This window comes from Calliopsis andreniformis, chromosome 4, assembly GCF_051401765.1.
Source record: "Calliopsis andreniformis isolate RMS-2024a chromosome 4, iyCalAndr_principal, whole genome shotgun sequence".
NCBI classification, from domain to species: Eukaryota; Metazoa; Arthropoda; class Insecta; order Hymenoptera; family Andrenidae; genus Calliopsis; species Calliopsis andreniformis.
This window is the reverse complement of record NC_135065.1, coordinates 14,279,073-14,303,877: the sequence shown is the minus strand read 5'-3', so window position 1 is coordinate 14,303,877 and position 24,805 is coordinate 14,279,073. Positions and strand designations below refer to the sequence as shown.

General features: G+C 38.9%; 4 protein-coding genes across 7 annotated transcripts; 1 reads left to right on the top strand and 3 right to left on the bottom strand.

The window, feature by feature from the left end:
* Positions 1–207: 207 nt before the first annotated feature.
* Sclp (leucine rich repeat containing protein 20 sclp) lies at positions 208–5,290 on the bottom strand. Of its 2 annotated transcripts, none has more exons than XM_076377387.1 (4): positions 5,134–5,290; positions 744–887; positions 452–619; positions 208–371 (listed from the first exon to the last, which is right to left on the bottom strand). In XM_076377387.1, the coding sequence occupies exons 1-4, from the start codon at positions 5,288–5,290 to the stop codon at positions 208–210; spliced, it is 633 nt and encodes a 210-aa protein (XP_076233502.1). The 2 variants fall into 2 exon arrangements, with proteins under 2 accessions (XP_076233502.1, XP_076233503.1); XM_076377388.1 differs by lacking the exon at positions 5,134–5,290 and adding an exon at positions 1,400–1,589.
* Positions 2,673–18,977, top strand: Ints4 (integrator complex subunit 4). 2 transcript variants are annotated; one of them, XM_076377378.1, is made up of 8 exons: positions 7,179–7,399; positions 15,583–15,774; positions 15,833–16,251; positions 16,314–16,640; positions 16,737–17,001; positions 17,060–17,522; positions 17,605–18,088; positions 18,164–18,977. In XM_076377378.1, the coding sequence occupies exons 2-8, from the start codon at positions 15,724–15,726 to the stop codon at positions 18,903–18,905; spliced, it is 2,751 nt and encodes a 916-aa protein (XP_076233493.1). In that variant the 5' UTR covers positions 7,179–7,399; positions 15,583–15,723; the 3' UTR covers positions 18,906–18,977. The 2 variants fall into 2 exon arrangements, with proteins under 2 accessions (XP_076233494.1, XP_076233493.1); XM_076377379.1 differs by lacking the exons at positions 7,179–7,399; positions 15,583–15,774 and adding an exon at positions 2,673–2,690.
* Pdzd8 (PDZ domain containing 8) lies at positions 9,202–14,675 on the bottom strand. Of its 2 annotated transcripts, XM_076377376.1 has the most exons (9): positions 14,175–14,669; positions 13,917–14,109; positions 13,570–13,832; positions 12,399–13,482; positions 12,046–12,308; positions 11,766–11,969; positions 10,838–10,987; positions 10,015–10,197; positions 9,202–9,942 (listed from the first exon to the last, which is right to left on the bottom strand). In XM_076377376.1, the coding sequence occupies exons 1-9, from the start codon at positions 14,568–14,570 to the stop codon at positions 9,739–9,741; spliced, it is 2,940 nt and encodes a 979-aa protein (XP_076233491.1). In that variant the 5' UTR covers positions 14,571–14,669; the 3' UTR covers positions 9,202–9,738. The 2 variants fall into 2 exon arrangements, with proteins under 2 accessions (XP_076233491.1, XP_076233492.1); XM_076377377.1 differs by lacking the exon at positions 10,838–10,987 and having other exon boundaries at positions 14,175–14,675.
* Nup214 (nuclear pore complex protein Nup214) lies at positions 18,889–24,693 on the bottom strand. The gene is made up of 7 exons (XM_076377375.1): positions 24,635–24,693; positions 24,383–24,554; positions 23,901–24,194; positions 20,503–23,821; positions 19,534–20,079; positions 19,275–19,458; positions 18,889–19,191 (listed from the first exon to the last, which is right to left on the bottom strand). Exons 2-7 carry the CDS (start codon positions 24,413–24,415, stop codon positions 19,164–19,166), a joined length of 4,404 nt encoding a protein of 1,467 aa, XP_076233490.1. The 5' UTR covers positions 24,416–24,554; positions 24,635–24,693; the 3' UTR covers positions 18,889–19,163.
* Positions 24,694–24,805: the final 112 nt, after the last annotated feature.

The following is a 24,805-nucleotide window of genomic DNA, read 5'->3' as shown; positions in this document are numbered from 1 at the left end:
CGCCACGTCGGTTATCGGTCCAGTTATCCACTGTCACTGAACAAAATATTCGCTGTTTCTTCTCTTGATTCACGCAACTACCCGTTCGTGAGCTCTTGAATAATCTCATTATTAGTCAAGAGAAATGAAAAATACACGTTCAGGCGAGACGAATATTCGCCTGTCAACTCCTTTGGCAAATTGTTTTTCTTCAGCCGAAGATCGCTTTCAGATAGTGAGATCTTCCCAGTCTTCAACTTGTCTGGGCGACAATTCGATTCTTATTCGAGTCAAGGTACCAAGAAGTTCGTGCATCCTGCCCGTTAGCGGATTTTGTTGAAGATCAATAAATTCCAGAACAGGAGCATGCCTGAGTCTCTCAACATCTACATCTGAGAGATGCAATGGTCCAGATTAAAAAATTAATGTAATTGTAAGATATTTCTTTACAGCAAATATTCATTATACTTACCAATAATAGAGTTGTTATTAGCAAGAAGCTGTTTTAATTGAGGTATCCGACAAGTAACAGGTGGTAAAGCAATAAAGGTATTATGGGAAATGTCCAGTCTTTCCAGAGCTTGCAGTTCAGAGAGTTCTTCTGGCAGCTTGCTCATTTGATTATGACTCAAATTCAGTTCTAGAAATGATTGAACATTTTACTATTATGATAACATGTTGTAGACTATACAAAAAGAAAACAGGATATTATTAACATATAAAAAGAATTTGTAACAAAGCAATTATGTATATATTGTGTTTACCAGTGATCAGCGAAAATTTTACTGCAAACTTTGGTGGAATCTTTGTTATTACATTTCCAGAGAGATCGCACCTTTTTAATTCTGTATGTCTCATTAAATGGTAGACTGCATCAGGTACTTGCATCAACTGACATTCAGACAGATCTGAAACAATAATAAAAAAGCAACACTGAAAAATATTGTATAATTATTTCTTCAGTACATGAAGTACGTTTAAGATACTTAAATAATTAAGAGAAAGTATATAAAATTTTATAAACGAAATAATCTGTGAAAAAAGTTGGTACAATTGTTACGAAGACTGATCATATGGTTGCATCTCAGACACAACGTTCTTGTCGGATCAACTGTGAAACTAGGTCAGTGTATCAATCGTTACGTGATGATGGAATTGAAATTTTCTTCTTACAATTAGAACAAAGAATTGAATAAAAATGACATCGAAGTTGCATGACATTCAAATAAAAATGCACCCACGTTTGAACGTATACTGCACGATGCACCTGTAGCAGCAAAATGTAGGTCACGAACTAGATCAAAGTATTTACATCGCGTTACGATCAAACTAAACAGAGGAAATTGAAATTCTTTCGCAAAAAGGGATACTAGAGATTCGAGAAGTCAATTTTACGTATCGTCTTGAAAAAACAATTTACCAAGAATCTCATTCTCTTGTGCTTCCTCACAACGCAACACTACTCTCGTAACAGCGTTCGCCATCTTGTTAGGCAGACTGATTTGCTACGAGTTCTCGAATCTGCTGTCTGACTACCCTACCACTCAACATTTATTTTCGCCGAATTTCAGAAATAAATAGCGTTCGTTCCTTGGCCTTGGCATTCATTCTATTTTTCGGACATGTGCGCGTCACAAGCGGGAAACGTAAAATGAACGACAGTAACGTTGTTCTTAAAACATCGTGCGGACTTGAACATTCTTTTTTCGGGCAGTCATGCTTCTCAAGCAACGTGACCGGTAATATTTAAAAATTTGTCATTTGAATTTTAACGCCTCGAAGAATCGCGCAACAAATGCGTTTCAACGGTGCGAAAGTAGATGTGGAACGCTCGTTTGTTTGACATCGCGCTACCAATAAGTAACCTATTTTAACGGCCATCTTTCTTGCGCTTGCGCTTTTAGTTGCAGTTTCGTCGCGCTTTCCTCCGATTCGGGTCGAGTCAAATTTGATAATTTACGTTCTACAAAATGTTTCCACGTAAAACGTCTTCTAAATGCTGTTTTGCTTGTCGTTTAGAAGATTCTACGGTTACAAACGTTGCTAATAAAGCTGTACAAGGTAATATATTGATTATTTTTTTATTCGAAGCTGACCTACTGTGGGAATTCAAAAATTCGTCGGTGCAGAAACCGCCGTTGTTCTTCAAATACATTTCAAATTATTTCGAAAGGATTTATCATTGGTTGGAATTTGAACGTTATTAACTGAACAAGTTAACTGAGCAAACCGACTATGTTTTATCGCTTGTATTGACAGTGACGATGACTTTTTGTAATAAAGTAGCAAACAACTTTGGTGGACAAGCTACCGTTTAAGGTTACGTTTCCATACATGGTGGCGCCCCTTGTATGTACCTGTATTCACGTAGCCTCAGCTACATATATTCGTATTTTACCGCGTCGCGTCGCATCATGTCGCCACGGAACGAATACAATCTTCCGATTGTTGCCTAGATAAAATTATTATTCGTGCCTACTTATTCATAATTAAATGGAAGTGGAAAATCTATTAGCTTCCAAATAAACGGTATATATTCCGACGAGTTGGTGTACCTTATGTGTCGAACATATACTAACACAGATATTTTTTTACAGGAAGCATTCCGAATGAACGAGGAAACTGTGAGCTGAGTCATTCGTTGAAATATGGATTTCCGGTTTTGGAATCTAGCGGATAAGTTAATTTGATGACTTCTAATAGATGTGATGGTGAGTTGGAGAAGCTTTCACTGATCTTAGTTTATTTAAAGAGAATGACGTAAATAGACAAATGACGGAATAAGCGATTACATGTAAAAAGGATCAGGAAGAAGGAACGACTGTTGCGTGGCATGCAAAGCGTGTACGACCACGTTGCCAAAGCCCCATAGCAGTTCACTATTCCGAGAGTGACCTTTTCTCTGGACGAATGCCTCCAAAACGTGCAAGAAATCTTCCCTGTTGATGGACCGTTGACTCATAGATACACGCGCGACAATATTGTCTCGACAACATTCTGAAGACGTTGAGTGTCTCGAAATAGAGTGCTGTCAATGGCTACTTATTGAAACAGAGCACACAGTTTTAGCTCTTTGAAACTATAGTAGATATGTTTTCGTTAATCCGATTTCACGCATTTTCCTCTACCGTAACTTAAAAGGTGAGAGAAACTGTGCAAAAGGCATTGAATTAGCGTTATTCAGTTCTCTCCGAATCGGAGAGAATTCGGTTCTATCATTTCTACGTTATTTAACGGAGAGTCGTGAAATTTGCGCTCTTGTGCTCAAACTGCGGCCAATCGCGGTACAATCGCGGTGCAATCGCGGTGCCAACCGCAGCATGCTCGCGCTTTAAAGCCGCGCTCACGCAAAAACAAAGCGGGTGCACAGGTTCGAGCCGTCGCGGCACGCGGCTAGCCTAAGGAACAAAGACCGGACATGAATTGTGCAACACAATGTTTATCCAACCAATTATCTATGCTAGAGCCTTAACCAAGCATTTCACTTTTATTCCAATTGATGCCGCGGCGAAGAACACCGCCATGCCACCTGTTACGTGTGGCTACTTGATGTGTTTAACTAGTATCGAGCACCGTCGCTATCCACCTAGTTCAGCGCGTTGCATTGAAATAGAAGAACGCAACGGTTTTAGCGTTATTCTATTATATGTAGAAATACGTGACATTAACAAGGAGAAATTACTCAAAGACTAGCACTCGACGCAAAACGCATCGATTCTCGTTGAACCATCGTTAAACCATCTGAGGTGGGGAACTCGAAGCCGAAACGTTTTCTTCTCGAGGATCACTAACAAGCGTTATTACAGAGACACAAACGTCCAACGACTGTTTGATCGTGCTTGCAAACTATCTCTCGCTCTCGTTTTCTCCGAGAGACTTTCGCCAGTTGCCGATTAGAAATCTCGTGTTTACTTTTCACGGCTCGATCGCGGTACGACTGAAGAACCAGTGAAAAACGAGGGCGAACGTTCTACACGGAGGAGCACGAAATATTTCATTTGAGGGTGCAGCAGGAGGAGGATATTTAGAGGATTTCATAGACAATCGAGATTCTGTTCGCGGATAGAAATTGAAGCAAGGTTGCAAGCGAAAAGGCAGCGAGAAAGGACTGAAATTTATCTAGGTGTACGGATAAGGCAAGCGCCGAGACTCGTTTTATCCTTCGCTTCGAATCAGGAAGTCAACCTGACGATATACCCTGTGCTCCAGAAGCAAGCTGAGCGTTCCTCGACGAGTTTACCGATTCTGACTAGAAGCGTCAACGTTCCCCGCGACGCGCGAGAGAATTTGTCACGGTAGTTTGAAAGTCGAGCTCGTTACGGATCGGTCGAATCAACGAATCAAGGCCGGGTAGAAACACGTATCAAGTTGCCAACTTTATTAGTCATCTAACTGAACGATTTTTAAGGTCGCCCCGATGACACGTGTCTGTCAATTTGCATTGTTCCCTTGTACCTTTTCAATATCGAGGCTTCTGTTTCAGGGTTGACAGAGACGATGATCGTTACCCGAAGAAATACCTCTGTTATGTACAGTCTATTATACAACGGTCTATCATACGATGCTTTCGTGATTTTGCACGCATTACAAAATTACTTTCGATTTTTATCGTGATAACGACAGTCTCAGTTGCATCACTGTCAAATTTATCGAATCGTCGCGATCACTAACAGCTCGCTACAAATTGGTTTAAATCTAAATGTTTTGTTGTTGAGAAATTTGGGAAATTTGTCATAGATTTAGCAAGAAAATGAATCATCGTCGTATGCAACTTGTAGCATTGTCCGATATATCTTATCAGCAAAGTCTTTATCTTCGCATCGATGATTAAAACTACGCAGTGCAATCTATTTTGTATTCGTGGAAGTTTACGTGGTTTTCGTCAAAAAGCAGCAAGAGAGCAGAGGATTTGCAATTTGTATTAGTGAGAAAAGGAGTAAGCAGATAGCAGATTTGTTGCAGAAGATACGTTGAAACGTCAACTGCTATATTATGTCTTCCAGAAGAAAGTGCAGAGGATAAGTTGATCCATTGGCACATTATTCAAAGAGAAAAAGAGGGAAAGAGACATTATTCAGTCAGAAGTTTTTTGAGGTTCAGTGGATTGAATAGAATGATTAATGATATCTGTGTGTCGCGATAGTTCTGACCTACCTAAATTGCAATTGTCCTGAGCCTCTTCGCATCGAGAAACTACCCTGATTATCGCCCTGCCTGCCAACTGTACGCAAACGGCCATGGCCACGTTCCTCTCGCCTTGCTCTTGAGAGATTTGCTGCACTTCCTCGGCATTGTACGCGGGTGGTCTCATCTCTTTTGTGTCAATGAACCTTGGTCTTCGCAATCGTAAGAAGAAAGAGAAAGTAATCCTTCGAACTTCTCTGATCACCGTCTATGCTCCTAGCAGGTGCACAGTGATCGAATATATGCGTTTCTACGTCTTTCTCTATTTCTTGAAATATCGATATCACTCCCTTCCGCTATCAGGAAACAATCATGTTTTAAGTTGCAGCCTGCCCTTCTACACAAAGAACGTAGGTACCACCAACTTTTCCGACAGAACGGTTTTTCCGAGAATAGAAGCGATCTTCAGCGTGAACGTCGCGAGGAGAGTTTGACGTGTTCGCGCGAGTTTGCCCTCTGGAGCATCGAACGGTGTGTTCGATCTTTCACAGAGGACGCGATCTCTGTTTTTCTTGTACTCGAGAGTTCGTAGCAACGGCGACGAGAGTATCGAAACGAGAGCGTTTCAGGTGACGCTGGCTGGCACTGACGCGCGGAACTGCACGCGGGTGCTATTTAAGCCTTCGCCGCGGCCGCGGCCGCGACTGCTAGCGACGGCGGCGCTCCCACCAAAGATGCATCTCGGATCAGCTGACTACTTTGTTTCGATTCCCTCTCTTTGTTTGAAAAGAATCGTAGACACGCGTGTGCGCGACCAGGTGCAACTGCATCGGCCTGCAATCTATCGAAACTGGCGTTGTTCTTGTCGCAAGGTCGCCACGATTGGCTCGCCGAGTTCCACGCTCTCGCGAACGGAAACGAGTCGTAGACGTCAGATCGAGAAGTCTTTTCGTGAATAGATCGACATTTCCGCATCTGGCTTCTCCTACACTCGATCCATGCGACATTCATGTTTCTCCGTTAGAGAAACAAACGCGGATCGACCGAAGGTCTCCGAGATGGTTTGTCGATGGAAGCAGGAAAAGAACCGCGAAATGCAAAAGTTCTCGCTGCGCTGTATGACTCAGCTAGAATTACACGGTCTTTGGAAACCGACCGTGTCCGCTTAGAATGGATTAGAAGTTTGGAAAGTCGCGTTTACTCCTGAAACTGAACTTCCTGCACCGTTCAATTCCGAAATTCAGTTGCCTCTTCTTCTTTTCCGCTTTCTTATCATATTTCATTCGTGGCGCGAGTAGGGAGACCGACCTAATCTGTTGTCGATTCCTCTTCGATCCATCTCTGCGAAAAGATTGTGTAATCGAAAGCATAAAGTATAAAGGAAGCGTTCTGCGATGGAATAAGGTGCTGGAAGAAATTATACAACGTTTTGCAGGTCGATTTCTCGATTGTCGTCGGTTGGATGTGCGATTGTATAATTCCATTGCGGGATTACGTAAACGTGTAATTAGCGAGCGCACCTCGCGTCTATAAGGATGAGGAAAGAAATGGAACGCGTTCGAGTTTAACGCGCTTCCGGCCCGAAAGCGAAAGCTTTGTCCCGTTTACTCGCGTCCGCGAGCGAGAAGAAATATTCGCTAAAAGCGTTGTTCAAAAACCAAGGTCGAAAGCACGACGAAGCCGCGCGTTCGGCGTTTTCGTTCGGCGTTTTCGTTCGGCGTTTTTGTTCGGCACGATGCCTACTGCGCCATCGCGACGATCATTATTGCCACCATCCAGATAGCGTCAGCTTTTCCAGTCAGATCGTTCTTCTTTTCGTTGCTCTAGAAACGACGCACACGTAAGCAGTACGCATGAAAGCGATGTGTATTTCATTACGCTCGCGAATCCACAGGTAGAGAGCGATAAGAGATCAAATAGTTGAAAAGGAATGGACGTTACCTTTAGAGATGCCGGAACCGTAAGCTCTAGAGAGATTCGTTAAGACGTTTGCCTAATTTCCAGAAGCAGTCCCGAAAGAGCTTTCACCCTCTATGCAAAGAGAAACAAGCCAGCTGTTTCCGAGGCAATTACCGAAGTGATACGTTTCAAAATTAACAGCGTAGGAGTACGTGCATACCCATTTCGTGGCGGCGCGAGCCAGTCGTGCGTCTGGAAAAACTGGCAGAATTGCCAGCCACATGTCGTTCTCGAACAAAACTGAATGCCGTGCATGCGTTTCGGCTTCGGCGCATTAAAAGCAACGTTTCTACCGCTTTCTTCGAGGACGGACCTCGTCTTCTTCAGAGATAGATATGTACGTATGTATACAATAATCGTTTGAAATGGGAAAATTCAAGTTTCGACTGACAAGCATCACGAAGAGGCTGCTCGAAATCGATCCGTCAAACTAGCAATCGATCGCGTCCTTTCTTCTTCAGACGCGAGAGGACTTTGCTCTCCATTCATCGTGGAGGCAAGTACCCAACAGGGATAAAATGTTTATACGATTCTTCGGTATGTTTGGCACGTGGCCAGAGGATACTGCGCGTGCATTTCGCGGACGAGAATAGAATCGCGAACCAAAATCCCCCATGAGTTCTCTTTTCTCGTGTTCGTATTGACTCTCTGTCGTAGAGACGCGTGGGATAAAAGCTCGCGCCGTGCCGAGATCGATGTACGCCGGTGCTCGTACACGTGTGCGCTGTGCTCCTCTATTTCTTTGAGTATACACATCAATGTGATATACCCCAAATACATCGGAGCAGCCATGATCGATTAAATCCGTATTAACGAACGTTCGTTGATTCATAGGTACTCAGAGGACTTTGTTGTCAGTGACCTCAGATGTGAATATACAGCACACCAAAATTATCCAAAGATTGTACTAGTTGATCAGACAACAAGATATTCTGTTCAACTAGATATTTCGCAGGACGCTCGTTTCGAGTGGGATCTTTCTTAAAAAAAATCATAAACATAAAACCTGAAAACATCTGTATCTTTTCCAGCAACTCAGATACAACCTTCTTTTTGTGTTTTACAAAATATCTTCTATCTATCTTTGTAATAAATACTCGATGATTTTGCGTTTCCAAAAATGATGCGCAATTTTATATCCGTCGACTGAGATCAACTAGCCCTGATTTTACGCCAACTGTGGTTTGCCAGCGCGTGACAGAAAGAAACATCACGTTCCACGAATAATCCACGCGCAACAAAATTTCCTCGGCACGTGAAAAATAACGAGGTACAAAAAGAAGGGGATACCGAGAAAGAGAGATTGAAATGATACGCGTAAAGTGCGAGAATCGAAACTGGTTATTCCAAAAAGGATTTGTACACGTGAAGTCGAACTGGACCAATTCTCGAGATTTTCGAACAAAATTTTCATCATTTTCGCAGCGTAAATGATAAACAGAATTTTCCACTATTTCTACGCGGCAGTATTCTCTTTCGTCGCAGTTGCGTTTCATTAAGCAAAAAATATCGAGAGACATCGCGAGCGAGTCTGAAACGCGAACGTTGGCCCTATAAAATCGTTTATCTTTGACGTAAATTCTTTGTGTGGCAGCCGGCAACTGCGTCTCCGTTTTTCGACTATTTTCATATTTACCAAGAAGCCGGATGAACGAAAACGTCGTTGATAGTTATAGGCGCGTCTCATTTCGTTCGACCTCGATTTTCATCACGCCGCGCCGATGAAATACTCCCAGTTGGTAACAATATAACAAGATTTCCACGTGAAAATAATCATTCTGTGGAGCAACTTCCTCGTTTGCCTTTCTGTTAAACGATGCAAGATTTAACCAATGATATCGTGACGCTCATTTAACAATCTATATTCATTTTGATATATTTGTTTTACATTTTAACAATGAGTCGTAATATCCTGCTAAGCTGCGAAATATATATCAATACTTCGGCGTTCGGTGTTACCACCTATGGATGGAATCCTATCGAATCGTATGTGTGTATATAAACGCAATACACCTGTCGATAGTCGATAATCAAACATGTATGGAGATCAGTCGCGAATTCATTTGTTTCGTTGCAGCTGGTTTCCGCGATTATTAGAACGCCATTGTCGACAAAAGATGAATAAAAGAGAAGGCAAAATGCATCGAATCGCTTAATCTTATACATATGTATATTATACTCTATATTGATATGAATGAGAATAATTCCTGCTATTGAACATTACGTTTAAGTATCTAGTGGCCCTTTACCTTGCACTTCAATTCAAGACATTATTATTTCCGTTTTCCCTAACTACTCTAATATATTATTCGAAATATTTGATGCCCATAAACACACCTGACGATACATTGTACTCTGTGTGCCATAGATATACATAGAATCTCTAAATAGAAGTCTTGATATTTGGTGTTCTCTGGTAAGCTATAATAAACGGTATATCACGATCAAATCCATGAGTATTACTTCGAGGCCTATTACACGAATGACGAATATCGCTGAACTGAGAAAATCGTTAATCTTTAAGAGACAAATTTGGGAAGTACATGTCTCTATGTGTGCATGTATATCTCTACATACGAATCTCTAAAACAGATATAATTGATCAAATTGATGGCCATTTACTATAAAGCGCGAATCGGTAATTATTTCAGTTTGTCCTTGTAGAAGTTGGACCCGTTAAGACTCCTTGCTCGCCTGTGATCGATCTAATGCTTCCTGTGCGTGCTGCAAGCCAGCACAATAGTGCAGAAGCAAAACGCTTAACGCTTGCACCCGCAAATCGCTCTGAGCGATCAACTTAATACTATCCACTTCGCCGCTCTGCGACAGCTCTAATCTTGAGGTAGTTTCTGCGTCGAGCGCTGTCTTCAGCTTCCCCATCTACAGAAGTTTCGGAAGATGATCGATTAGTTGCAACTGGCTAGTCGAGTAGTTCTATTTATGATTGCTTACCATATCATTGATCTTCTCAACACGGTCATGTGGTTCCAAGTATTTGTATAAAAACTTGCCAGTGTCTTTGGCCCTAGACATAAGACCATCGTCCAGATCCCCAGCTACCAGAGGTGCTGCCACGCTTGGTTCAGCACCCTCCAAAAGATCAGGACTTATGCCCAAGCCTCCGACCAACGAATTCTAAATGTTTCAATAATTCAATCAGATTCGTCGGAACACAGTATGTAATCGTACGTGTACGTATTCGATTCTTGACCCTAGAGAAAATGATGCGCCTGGCTTGCAACTGATAGCTAAGAATGCGAGAAAAGTAATAGAACTGAAGCGTTCATCTCTTATTGCATTGTACGATGTCACATGTGATAAGAAGCGTAGCGGTGACGACGTGTAATTCTGCGTGTCCGTTATCCCAAACAACAACGAGAATTAGTGCCATGACCAACAGAAAAATCGGTTTACAAGAAAAGGGAAAAATGTGAGCTGGTTTAGATAGAACTTCTCAACGTTTATGTATAAAGTTGTAACCATGTGCAAAAGTGAACGCGAAGCGAATGAAAGAATCGAAGCTTGAAAACTGAACAGTAAGTACCTTAAATCCACAAGCGTGATCAGTTCATTGCAAAGTTGCTGGTGTAATGAAAAAGACAAAGAGACCAAGGATAGAGCAGAGAAGGTACAAAATTGTATTTTCAATGATCAAATAAAGAGATCATTCGCGTTATATTATTAACAACTGCAATGATTGTATAGGAGTGAAATATCGAAGTCAATCTGATCCTTCTCCGTTCCAACTGAAGAAATCTGTGGTATTAAATTCTACCTTGCGGGATGCACAGGGACTTGGGGGAAGACTTCTAGATGCCAGACCAGTACCGGAAGCCGGTGGGGCCAAGCAACTGGTACTCCCAGCCTTCTTCAGGCCCAACAGAGTGTTAGCTATACTAGCCTTCATGGCCATCATAGTTGCACCCTGATTAATCGACCAATGGATTTCAAATTGATTAATGCTTTTAAGTTTGTCCCGTTATCAGATATCCGATAAAAAAGAAGCTATTACAACGGAGCAGTCATGCTCTTTTTTTCGACTGATTTACTTTCTGTGCAAGGATACTTCTAGCTTGTTAAATAATAATAAAAGCAAGTGATTTATTCACTTACAATGTTCACAAATACTCAACGTTAAAAGCAAGGTCAAGGTGCAAACCTACAAAAAAACCTTCACCTCCCTATACGTATATGCGGATGATCGGTTTTATTGGCAACAATTAAAAGTGAGATCACACTTAACAGCTCTTTCTTTTTTCTTTCCGTTTTTCTTTCCTTTTTTCTTTCTTTCTTTCCGTATGCACAGAGCAACAAGAATACTCTGTGAGTATTTCAAGTATACATTATGTGCCCGGAAATTGCAATTCCTTCATTATAGTATCACGGATCGTACAATCAAAGATATGACTAATAAAGTGTAAAGATATGCATCGATTACTTCTCTCTTAAAAATCTAATCTTCTGACGATTGAATAATAAATATTTATCTTTCAAAATTAATAATACAATTTGTTTCTCGATAAAAATATAATTACAAACTCGATGAAGTTTCATTTACGAAATCTATCTTGAAATCCTAGACTATCTTTGAATATAATCATTGCTTCTGGAATGTGATATTGGATGGAATCACCAACTTCTTGTCACAGCGAGTTGGTAATACCATTTTCGTATAAGAAAAACTTTGACTACGTCTTGAGTACCTGTACATTATCTTCGCAACTGGTTAGAGAAATCTCTGGACCTGACTCCCCGGCAATAGTATTAGGCTCTATTTCATCGCTTTCTAATGCCATCGTTGCTATACTTTCTGCTCCACATGTTCCCGATGCTTGACAGCGAACCTCGCACTTTTTATGACATACCATGCCACAATCTCTGCATTGTACAGCATCCTTCAGCCAAATCTGAGGAATTGAGATACTAGTTGTAGCGATTAATCTAAAACATATATATGAAAAAAATAACTATAAAAAGTAGAACCTTCTTCGTACAAAAGTCGCAATGTGTTGCTCTATGGAAATGTGTCCTAATAAAGTCGTGCATTTTCTTGTCACTAATTTCTTCACTCAGCGTTGGTTGTGTCTTGGCAATTTCTACATTTTCCTTCTTTCCAGCATCACTAACTATACGATGATTTGGATACATAGATTCCCAGACATAAGATAGTAAAATGTCGCCATAACAAAGAGTTGGATCAAATCCTGAATATCCTTGTAGCTTTGTGTGGACTGACGTCAAAGAAGCTTTTCAAAAAGTATATGGTTTTAGTATAATTATAATAATAATATAGTGGAGACTACATTCACAGCTGTTTGATATATCGCAGTACATACCACTGTCGGGCGGTAACAAAGCGTGGCATTTAAGATAATGACCAGTTGAAGATGTGTAACATTGCGCTAGTATTAGTTTCATCGGCACGTTTATGTATCCTAACAATTTTGCTGGAAATTCTTCGCCTCTCACACGACCCCATACGCCTATATTTAAGTACTGCAGCTCGGAGTCAATTTGAAAGTTTCTAGATTCCTCAAATGTAATCAGAGAAGCATATTCCTTTTCTTTCGTAGTGTAATATAGATCCGATATATTTGGTATGTAATTGTCTTCACCGAAACAAAATTGAGAACTGCTCGATATAGTTGATAAATTTGAAGTAGTTGAAATTTTCCTAGAGGGTGTAGAATCAGGCGTTTGAGCAGTATCGTCTGCAGTATGCGCGCTACTCTTTCTTCTTCTGAACAATCTGCTACCTATTTCCTGTTTCTCACCAATTTCATTTTCAGAATCTTTTAAATCTGAAAATTTGATCTGGCTTTCAAATTTCATTTTGCTGCTATCTTCTGTGTTAGGCGTATCTCCTTTATTCATTAGAGAATCACTTTTTAATGTTTTTCTATCCGTTCCTTTTTCCGCAGTTATTTTTTCGCTGTCCAATTTCATACTAACTTGTTTATCCAAATCCGCTTTGGAATACTTTCTTTCAACTCTTATAATGAAACGCCTTTGCACAGCATTTTTCACAAATTTAGCTACTTGATTCATATTAGAAACTTTTTTACCATCTACTGCTACTAAAATATCGCCCTTTCGCATCTCAGCTATTCCTGCAGGACTTCCAGCTACTATAGTTTCGACTAGTACGCAAACGTGACCTATTTCTGGCACCAATTCTTGTTTAAATACTACACCCAATTGCTGAGAACCAACTTTGCTAATAATTAAATCCAACACCATATAAGGAACTCCAGTATATTGAGTCAAATATACCCAGGGTGTTGAGTCTATGCTTATCGTGCAATAAATTTCAATCTGTGATTTGTCTTCTGCATGAGGCATAAGAGATCCAAAATTCAATCTACTTACTTCCAGCAATGACACCTCTAAGTAACCTGGTGTCAATTGCATGTTGGCAACCTAAGCAGATATTTCATACAATTTTATAATTTCTTTTATATTTTTACAATTGCGCAGAATATAAAAACGTTTCAAAACACTTCTTACTTCAGATAAGTCTACGGCTTCGTCGTTCAGTCTGCGGAAGAATGGCTTATAACGCAACTTGTAGCGAGGTAGTGTATGTTTCCGACGTACGGCTCTTCGAATTTGTCCCGTGATCAAAGAAATGATCTGTGGTTGTAATTGACGACCTTGAAATTGAGACTGCACTTCCAACTCAAGTATAGGCTCCGAATAAAAACTTAAAGACCAGTGAGTGTATGGAACGCGCGTAAATTGTAATCTAGCTCTGCCGCTGATACGTTTCACTAAAAAAGTCATTAATGAAACATAACAGAAGGTTCTTAAAACTTTACAAATGATGTAGACTTTCCATTTATCTGCATATGTACCTTGTAAAGCCATATAAGCAGTTTTGCCTAATAACATCTTAACATCTATTGATAATTGAAAATTCCCAGAGTAATGTAAATCTAATGATAAATCCAGTGACTCCAGCAAACCTGTATCAGCATCAATCTTTGAATCTGCAACTTCTAAACCTTTTATTGTGGGAAATTGGGAACCCAGATTTAAATCTCTCAACTGAAACCATAAAAGCATCATTATTCTTTTTACTTCTGTTATTTATGTTGTTTTGTTTTATTTACCTTCACACTGTCCAACAATTTGCCAGTTGTGGATTGAGTTAAGAGTTCTTTAAATTCATTATTCAATTTTCTATACAGCCATAGGCGAACTCGTTCTGCATTTCTTAATTCATTGAACAGAAATTGCAGTGTTAGGTTTATCGCCAAGTTTTCGTTACCTTGGCACATACCTTGACGAGCCATACTTATTGCAGAATTTGTCCTTTCATCTTGAATTTTACTAAGTAATTCCTTAGGTAATTGAGCCTTGCCATGATGGATTGGTCTTTTTGACGGACTTACTTCTGGTGCTTCCTCCAAATACTTTTTGAATAAGTAAAATTCCAGCACAAGTGTACATATTATACCACACACAAATGTAATCACAGATATGCAAACAAATTCAAAAATGTTCATATTAAAGTCTCACTTAAAGGAAACTTGGTAGCTTCCTCAATTAATCTTAATGCTTCCACTACTAAAATCGAGAAATATCAAGAAAAAATTGTAGAAATAGGTACTCTCTTGTGTAACAAGAAACAAAAGGATATGTAAAAAATATAAAATGTATTTGGAAGTTGGTTCTTTTCCAATTAATGTTTACATAAATATATTCTGCAACATTCGTTTCTAATATTAGGAACTCCTGTGATATCTACGTTTTTTAACAATCGTTAAAAAACTCTATTGTTTCTGTAACGCTGCATTATATTATTGTGAATCACCCATTTCTCGCAGATCAACAGTTATTCAGAACACTTTCACTTATCATTATTGTGATTAAAATTCATGGCATTTTTATGATGACATAAATAAATTTCATAACAAATGAAAAAAGTACACATTCAAAAAAAATCAGTCGTACGAAACATGTCGGAAAATTTAATAACGCCGGTGATAACAGGTGAAACGTATGATGACAGTTTTCTATTGATCTCGGCAGCCATGTTAGTGCCAGACCAGGCAAGCTTGTCAATTTGACAGAATCTGCGATTGTCAATCTCATGTGATATCGTAAGAACTTTCAAAATGTTCACATTTCCTGAATTCTTACGTCGTATTAAACTTTAATACAACATACATGTAGGTACTATTAATGTTCATTAAGTATGTTTGTTATATACGCCGCTACAAAATATGATTTGTATGTACAACAAAGATTTTTATCATAACCTTTGATTGGTATAGATTATCGTGAAAGAATGAACGTAACAGTACTAAAGAGACTGACTATTTCTTTTTAATTAAGCACTGCTTGTTATTCTATATGCAATATTAGGTATATTTGATTACTTATGAGATAGTAGGTACCCAGAGATGCTAGATACTACTTATTGCGTATAGTATATGATCAGCTGATTGAACTGGATAGAACATAAATCTGCATTTTTATATTATATACATATATATCATATATAATTATTTACAGGTTTAACAAGAAGAAGAAAGTTGCTTATTTTTATGTTTACATTTTTAGAAACATAAAACACGATTCTAACCTTTGTAAACACTGAAGAACACTTTCGCAATTTTGTATGCTTTTTAAATAAATCTAGAGTATTTGATAAGTATGGCTGCTTTAATGAAGAAAAGAGTTTTAGCAGAATTTACACAAAGCCAGGTATTTATATTTTCGATTTTTGAATTTTTTCTTAATTCTGATGATTATCTTTTCATAGGTTACTACTGAACCACCGTTAAAAAGATTGAGAACATTAAGGCTTGCATCTAGTACAGGAAGTAAAAATGGTATAGAAGGCAGCTCAGCATTAGCGTATATAGAATGCCTTGAAAAATGCAAATGTGGCAATGATGCATTGCAACTTCTTGTTCGTATCTCTGATACCATAGCATATATCTCTCCAGAGGATGTACCTTCAGTTGTGAAAAAGTTATCAGAAAGATTTGCTATAGAAACAGAAGCAGCAGTTCGTGCAAAAATTCTTTGGATATTTGCAGAATTGGGAGAAGTAACAAATGATTCAACAGAAAAAACACGAATTGTTACAGAAACATCTGAGCTCTTACGAAATGAAGAATCGCACAGAGTAAAAAACCAAGGTTTAGCAACATTGTTGAAGTTGGGAGATTATCATAGGTATTAGAAATATTGTCAAGTTTATCAATGTTGTGAAAACTCGCTGAATCTTTAATTTACAGGTCTTTGGTATTAAAAATTGCTCGTGAGCATTTGCCAGACACTTGGCATGGTGTACAAACACGTTGTCTTTCCATTATTGGTAGATACTTGACCGCAAATACTGCAGATGATACTTTGGTATTGGTTGGTAATTATGCACGTTCTCAAGATCCAAGAGTTCGTGCACAAGCATTTGAAACAATGGCAGAACTTCATTCTCATAGAGGATGCAGGCTACCAGCAAGTTTTTTTGGAGAAGCTTGTGCTGCGCTTCGAGATGATTATGAAATTGTTAGAAGAGCTGTACTTAAACTGATATGGCTCTTGGGCAGAGAATATCCTGAAAAGTATGTAATATATATTTATTTCATAACTGAAGTGTACCAGTTTAATTATTATTATTATTATGAAGTTATGGCATATTAACTGTTCGTATTTTATAGCATTATTGTTGGAGCAGATGGAGAAGATTTAAGGATGGTAGACTGTGCATTTTCCCAAATTTGTAGTCTTATGGGTGATTTGTCTCCAAGAGTCAGAGCATCGGCAATGTTACTTCTAGGGACAATGAAGGGTGTATCCCAAAGAAACATAGAACAAGCATTAGATAAGAAACAAAAAATTGTAGAAGCAGATAGGCCAGAAGTAGAAGAGAAGAGCGGTTCCTGTGGTGCATTTATTCATGGTTTAGAAGACGAGTTCTTAGAGGTAAGTATTGTACATAGCTACATAATTGACATGTTAAAAATTCATAAATTTCACTTAGGTACGAACCGCGGCAGTGGAATCACTTTGCACTTTATCTTTGGAACATCCAAATATAGCCAGGATTGCTTTAGACTTTATGGTAGATATGTTCAATGACGAAATTCAAGATGTACGATTAAGAGCTATCGAATCGTTAAGAAAAATGTCTGCGAGCGTCACGCTTCGCGAAGATCAATTAGAAACAATATTGGGTGCATTAGAGGATTTTTCAGGTGAAGTGCGAGAAGGTCTGCATGCTACTTTAGCTGCTAGTCGGCTCGCAACAAGAAACTGTCTTCACATGTGCGTGAATCGTCTTTTGGATAACTTAAGTCGTTATCCACAAGACAAAGAAAGTATCAGAAGCTGTTTAGCAGCACTAGGAGCTTCACATCCATATTTAACACTACCTTTAGTACCTCAACTTCTTGGAAGACATCCCTTTTTCGATACACCAGAACCGGATGTTGATGAACCGTCTTGTATCCTTTATATTACTTTCCATCGTTAAATGAACGTAATAATGTTATTTCTAATATCCTTAACTATAAATATTTATAACAGATGCAAGCGTATTAGTCTTGATATTCAATGCTGCACTGCATTGTCCAAGTATGCACGCACTTTTTACAGAGCATGCATCAAAACATTATCACTATTTACGTGACACCATGCCACATTTAGTTCCCCGTTTACGACCGTCTATAACCAGTGGTCCAGGCTTTGGAAAAGAAGATACAACCGATGACGAAGCTGAGCGTGGAAAAGAATTCCTGGAGAAAGTGGTGACAGGTGTCGAAAATGCAAGACCTGGTGGCACAGTTTACACTCAGTTTTTAGAAGCAGCCGCTATTGATCTTGATCGCTTAGCAGAAATGGATTATCGTATGGAAGGAGCCGCACGGTTCACTGCTCTTTATGTGCGGTGTTTATTACTCTTGAAATCTGTGTTGAAAGAATTCTCGATATCATCAGCAAATTCAATATCGACGAGTCCTTTACCGAACTCAACCACTAACGTTTCGGTTCTCCTTCAGAACACTCAAAAGTATTTACTCAGTTATTTCTTAATATGCCTATCGTATAAACGTTGTTTTATCAATCAATTTTATCAAATTTACAGATTGCAAAGATTGTTCAGTGGTTTGAGCGAAAGTGACGTCATTCTGGCTAACGATGTATGGCTAAAAGCATTAGCGGTGGAATTGATTCGAGTGACAAGAAGTGCAACGGGAAGAAGCGCTCTTCCACTAGCTCGTCACTTTTTATCCGAAGCTGACACTCTGCCCCAAGATACGACGAAACTACCGTCTTTCTCAAAGTCTCTTGTTCTTCAGATCCCAACTTTGGCCGATATTAAACCGGGATCATTAACGCGACTGCTATTACCGTTACTTTTAATGCCAGCCTCACAAGGAGAAGAACGACTTCCAAGACCACCAGTATCTACTCGATTCTGTAGAGCAATGATCGAAGAACCGAGAGGTGACGCTGATGCTGCGTTGAAATTCACCGGAGGTCTTCTCTTAGGAATCCCATTGACGGCAAAAATATTCAATTTACGGGATCCTAGTATATTACGTATTAAATTAAGGCATCCTGATCAACAAGTACAATTATTATTACCGCGGCGATCGGATCTGCGAATGCAGAATATAGAACAAAACGATTATAGATTAAAGACTACAGTCCTACTTTCGCATCAAGTCTGGATGGAAGCTTGTAATGTAGAAATATCTCTTGCACTTCTTGTACCATCTTCAGCTGTATGTACACATTCTCCTCTCGACGACCCGTGTGTTATCGATCTTTGTAAACCAACGAAAGTATCAATTGCACCAAAGCCTATCAAGAGAGGTATTTGAATATATTTTTATACAACAATCAGTTTTATAAAACATGTTTCTTGTAAATAAATTCAAAAGGTACTAAATCGCTTCAAATTTCCTCTTGTTATAACATGGGTATAACAATATTTTTAAATCGACAATGTTTGCTCCTTTCCGTAAAGACTAATTATAATACACGATTCGAAGTAATGGAGTATCATGAAATTATCTTGTCTTTTTTCTAGAAAAATAATTTGTTTTTAAATTCGATATAGTTGATTAGATACTTGTAGATCATCGCCAACTGGAGAAAGAACTTCCACTATAATTAAAAAAGAAAAATAGCGTTACTTCAATTAATTGTTCAAATGTTTCTTTATGTTTTAGGATATTTTAATCGCGTACCTTGTAAACACAGGAGGTTTCTCTGCTTCTGGGCTTTTTTGAGCCAGATTACCGAAAGTCAGACCACCCGATTGGTTGGCTAAAGATTCGAACGTAGTACTACCTCCTACATTTCCGAAGACTTTTGACATGTTATTATCTATAGGAGCAGGACTTCCTCCCATTGTAGGTGGGCTTCCAAATGCTAGTTTGGTCAGTTTTCATTCAATTTAATATAGTTGAGTACAAAAATATAAACGATTAGTGACATAAGACTTACCTGGAGGAGTAGGACTTGCTCCAAATGCTGTTGCTCCAAATCCGCCACCGAAAATAGGTTTTGAAGCTCCAAATGCAGGTGGTGAACCAAATACTGGTTTATTATCAAACGAAGGAGCTTGCCCAAAAGCAGTTTGTGCTGCCAAGACAGGCTGTTCCATCCCCATTGGCGCGATGTTAGCTCCAACATAACCAAATACAGATGTAGATCCAGAAGATGCTCCTGAAGTAGTATTAGCTGCTGCACCACCAAAGAAAGATCCCGTGTACGATGTTCCACCAAATATGGAACCAGACTTTTGTGTATTGTCAAAAATAGATTTCTGAGGTGTCCCAAACGTATTTGTCGGAGACGCGTATTTATCGAAGATGGAACCAGTAGAAGATGTTTGAGTATTTCCACCAAAAATTGAACTGGTATCGGTGCCACTGAAGAATGAAGTTTTCGCTGATGTAGTAGTAGCTACATTTCCAAATATTGATGTGTTTGTAGAGCTTCCAAAAGGCATAGAAGCAGGACTAATGGGTAGCTTTCCAAAAGTAGTAGCTGTTGAAGAAGTCACAGGTGTACTTGAAAATTGTGTGTTCATTGTAAGAGAAGGTTTACCAAAAAGTGAAGTAGCTGTAGTTGTTACTGTTGTTGCAATGCTTCCAAAGGTAAGGGTAGATGGAGGGCTGTTAATAGCACTTACAGAACTTGGTGTAGACAAATTTGTGGAAGCAGAAGCAGAAGCAGAAGCAGAAGCAGAAGCAGAAGCAGCAGCAGAAGCAGCAGCAGCAGCAGCAGCAGCAGCAGCAGCAGCTGCACCACCACCACCACCACCACCACCACCACCACCACCACCACCACCACCACCACCACCACCGCCGCCACCACTACCACCACCACCACCACTACCACTACCAAAAGTAGGTTTGGCTAAAGTAGCTTGGAATGGAGACGCTGTAGTAGATGCTGTCGTAATAGTACTTGTACTTGTTGCTGGAGTAGTGCTAAAACCACCGAATATCGACATAGGTGAAGTACATGTAGTTTGAACACCAAACGCGCTACTACTGGTGGTAACAGTAAAGGTAGCTGTAGTTGGTGTAGGACTTGACATTTCTCCAAATACAGAAACATTCGACGCGCTGGTTTGAGTAGCGAATAATGGAATAGCAGAAGTTGCAGGCAAAGATTGTGCCGAGTTTGATTGGAAGTTAGAAACTTTTAATTCAACTGCAGAAGGTATTTCTTCGATAGTAACCGATGGTGTAGTCGTGGTAGTTTCTTTTGTGGGAGTCTCGCCTCCGAGACCAATAGAAATTTGATTAATACTAGATGTATCTTGCCCTAAAGGTGTTTGGAAACCGGGTACTTTCAATGTAACTTTAGAATTCGATTTTTCATCAATATTCCGTCCTGTGAAGAAGCCCGTTAAATTCACTGGTTCTTGCGTTTGAGATGCAGTTGTTGGCGTTAACTTCAAATTGAACGGAGTAGTAGTACTTGCAGGTTTCGAAGCAAATGAAAACGATTGTGCAATTGTTGTCTGTGGTCTGACATTTTGTGAAGAACTTTTCGCAGTTACAGGGACAGCATTTGAAGTAGCAAAATTAAATGTAGCTGCTGGTTTACTTGACATTGCTGCAAATGTTTTTATCGTCAAGTTTAGTGAAGTATTTGAAGCGATTCCTTGTATTTTTCCTGCCAAAATTTCGGATGACAACGCGTCATTCAATGTAGTAGTACCAAACATGTTAGGCTCTACTTTGAGAGAATTACTAGCTTGTACAGCTTCTTTATCAGTTTTGATACCAGTCTCTTTCGGTCCAGATTTCTGTGTAGTTTCCTCGGGCTTCTGTGCTGACGTCCCGAAAGAAATGGAATCAACTTTAGGGAAAGATTTCATTAAACTAGGTAAAGTAGAAGTATTAACTTGACTAAAAGTAATGTTATCTTGTTTCGATTTTATACTCTGAGGTGTTGTAGTAGTTATTAGCAAACTTGATGTTTTCTCTGCTTGCACAGGCTTAGTTCCAGTTCCAGTTTGAAAAGTATTGGAAAACACAGGTTGTTTGGTTTGTGTTTTGTTTTGCATCAACATATTATTAGTTTCATTCGTACCAATTCTTGCTACAATACTGTTCAATGAAGCTAGAGGGCTTTGTTGTTTAGGTTTTTCGGTAACTTGTTTGGTAATATGAGTTTGCTTTGAGACAGGTTGTTCTACTTTAGCTTTAGCGTCGATAAGGGTATTATTTGTACTTGCTGTGTCAGTAGTAGTAGCACTGAGAGAAGCCAAAGAAGACAGAGTAGCTTCCAAACGATCTTGAACGGGTGAAGGATTAACTGGTTTTATAATCCTTGGAGTAGAAGCAGACAAATATTCCCTCAATTTCATTTGTTTTCCTTGAGTAAAACTCAAAGTTTTCAGAGCAATAGCTTTACAACGTGCTTCTATAATTCCTGCATTTCTTGGAAAGGAGGCTGAAGACTTGGACGACGTCATGCTTAAATTAGAGAAGGAACGATTTAATCCAAAAATATTATTACTACGTGTAATTAGTTTCCATTGTTTTTTCAATTGCTCTACTTTGCCTTTTTCTTCTTGAATGATTTTATTGTGCAATATAAGATTCTGATACACAAATTCTAAATGTGGAATTTTCATTCTTGACATTTCATGAGATTTATTATCCAACCATTCTAAGTCTAAAATCTTACTAGCCTGAATAAGCTGTGTTTGAGTGTAATAATACAATTTCTGTAAATCGGATATCTTGTTGTTATCTCCACAATTTCTGCTAGTAATATCATTGGTAGCTGCATTTTTCGATTTAGTTTCTTCAACCCAAGCAAACGATTGTAGTAGTAGCGCTTTTAGATAGGCGATATCGCTAGACAAACTATTTGTTGTCTCTCTTAATTCGCGAAGAAACTGATCTAGGATAGCAGACGTTTCTATAAGCTTCCGACGTTCTTCTTCTGTACCACATTCTACCCAACTTTGTGGCTCCAGTCTATCTCGCAATTCTTTCTCAAATAGACTATGTTCTTCTAGATAAGCTCGGATATCTCTACTATCATCTTCTATGATCGGTTTTGGTTCCACAGATTCTTGGGAAACAGTTTCTTTGATTGGTGTCAATTTAACATCTACCTTTACAGATTCTTGTGAATGAATTTCTTTCGGCGATTCTAGTTTAATATTTGCATTAGAAACTTCAAGCTTCTGTTCCTGCTGTTTTGGCTTTTCGATCGGCGTTTGTGCAAATAATCCAGTTCCTTTAAGAAATTTATCAAAAATATTTCCCGAAGGAGGTGGTTTTGGACGTTCAAGAATTGTTTCCGGTTGCTTGGGGCGTGGAGTACTAGTTATTAAACCATTCATAATAATAGACGATTCCGCTGGGACAACGCTCATTTGTGGTTGTGGCGGAGTTGAAATTATTCCTGTAGGTGGACAATTAATGGCAGGGCAGTTGGGAAACAAATTTACCATGTGAAAACTGCACAACTGCCCAGATGTTGCTAGAATATGAAGCATAGGAACAGGGTGAGGCAAAGTAGAGTCTGCTCCCCAGGGTAACTTTCGACTTGAGGACTTATCTATAGCTATGCCAACTGGATAGCTTTCTGTAGTACAAATTAATGGTAATTCAGCCCTGCCACTATCAACCAATTGCCACTGACTCCAGGTAGTCCCTCCATCTTCTGAACCTAATACAGCTATTTCACTACTATTACTACTAGCAGCAATGATTAAACCCCACTCTGGCACATAATCAAAATAATAACGTGAAATCATTCCTTCTGCTTCTGTATCTGTTACTCCATAAGTGATATCCTCGTAACATGTAAAGATAGCATTTACTTCACCCTTTGGAGCATCAACTATTAGGACATTTATCCTCTGTTCGCTACCCAAATAAGCAGCACAAAACTGATAATTGCTGATCCATAAAATAGAAATAACTTCTCCAATGTATGGAGTAGGGCCAGGAATTGTTCTTGCCACTTTTAAATCGGGTTTCAATTGTACAATATTGCCATTCTTGCAGCCTACAACTATTTGTTTCCCTTTAGGACTCCAGGCTGCACATAAAACATCCAGCCCATTTAGTTTTTCTAAAGCTTTTAGCTCAATTGTTTTCTCCTTCTCTTCTTTTATTTGAAAACTTCCAACTGTGTGATCACTAGCTATTAAACATAACATTCCTGGGACTGTGGGATTCCACTGTAAATCACTTACAAAAGTATCTATATTTGATGAAGGAATTCTAATTTCATGTAATAATTGCAAATTCTGAAAAAAAAGATGAATCAAAGTATGTTTTATATTTGTGTAATATATTAAGGGACGAGTTTGAACTTCAATAACTTACTCCTGTAACAAATGATTGTAGATCATAGATAAGGACAGAAGGACCATGTGGTACTACTGCTAAATAGGAACAATCACAGCTAATCGTTAATTTACTAACAACTATTGATAATTCAATTTCTATCTTCCATTCAGGATCACTATCCTCTCCTGGCTTTATGATAAGTATTTTATTATTTTGACCTACATATAATAAACCTCGTTTTTTGTCTGCAACTAACAAGTTGCATGCAACTGGTATGGATGTGTATGCATTTACAATCTGAGAAATGTGCGATTGTTTAAACTGGAACTCCTGAAACGAAAGGTAACATTGAAGTAACTGTTATATAGTTATAATAAAACCATAGATACAACATGGAAAACACTTGTATTACTGCATATTTTTTATTTTTTCATACATTATAAAAATAACTTTCAATAGTGATACAGGTTAGAATATAGGTATATGCGATTGAAATTTTAGGAAATAATGTGCAATACCTGAATGTCTTTTGGATCAGGTGCTGTTTTCATGTTTAATTGCTTCAAAGTCAGTGTCACATAAATAAATGATTGTATTACAAAATAAATTCGCCGGATTCTTATCAGGTTAAGCAACAGAGAGATGAAAGGACACTCATAACATGATTAGAATCCAGACCATTTGCACAACCTTCCGTCATGAAAACTTAGATCAGATCATGTATGTATGTATCACATAAAGGCTCATTTACAAGGATTCCTCATAACTACCTCACGAGCAGTGTGCCCAATAAATTCCTTGCCGTGAAGGGAAGGCCTGCACACTCGACGTCCCGCACTAAAAGTAAATGACGAGTGACTAGTTAGGGGGTGTGGATGTGAGTATACTCAGCTTTAGATTGCCCAAAAGCTAACAAGGGTTTAACTAGAGCCCAACTAGAT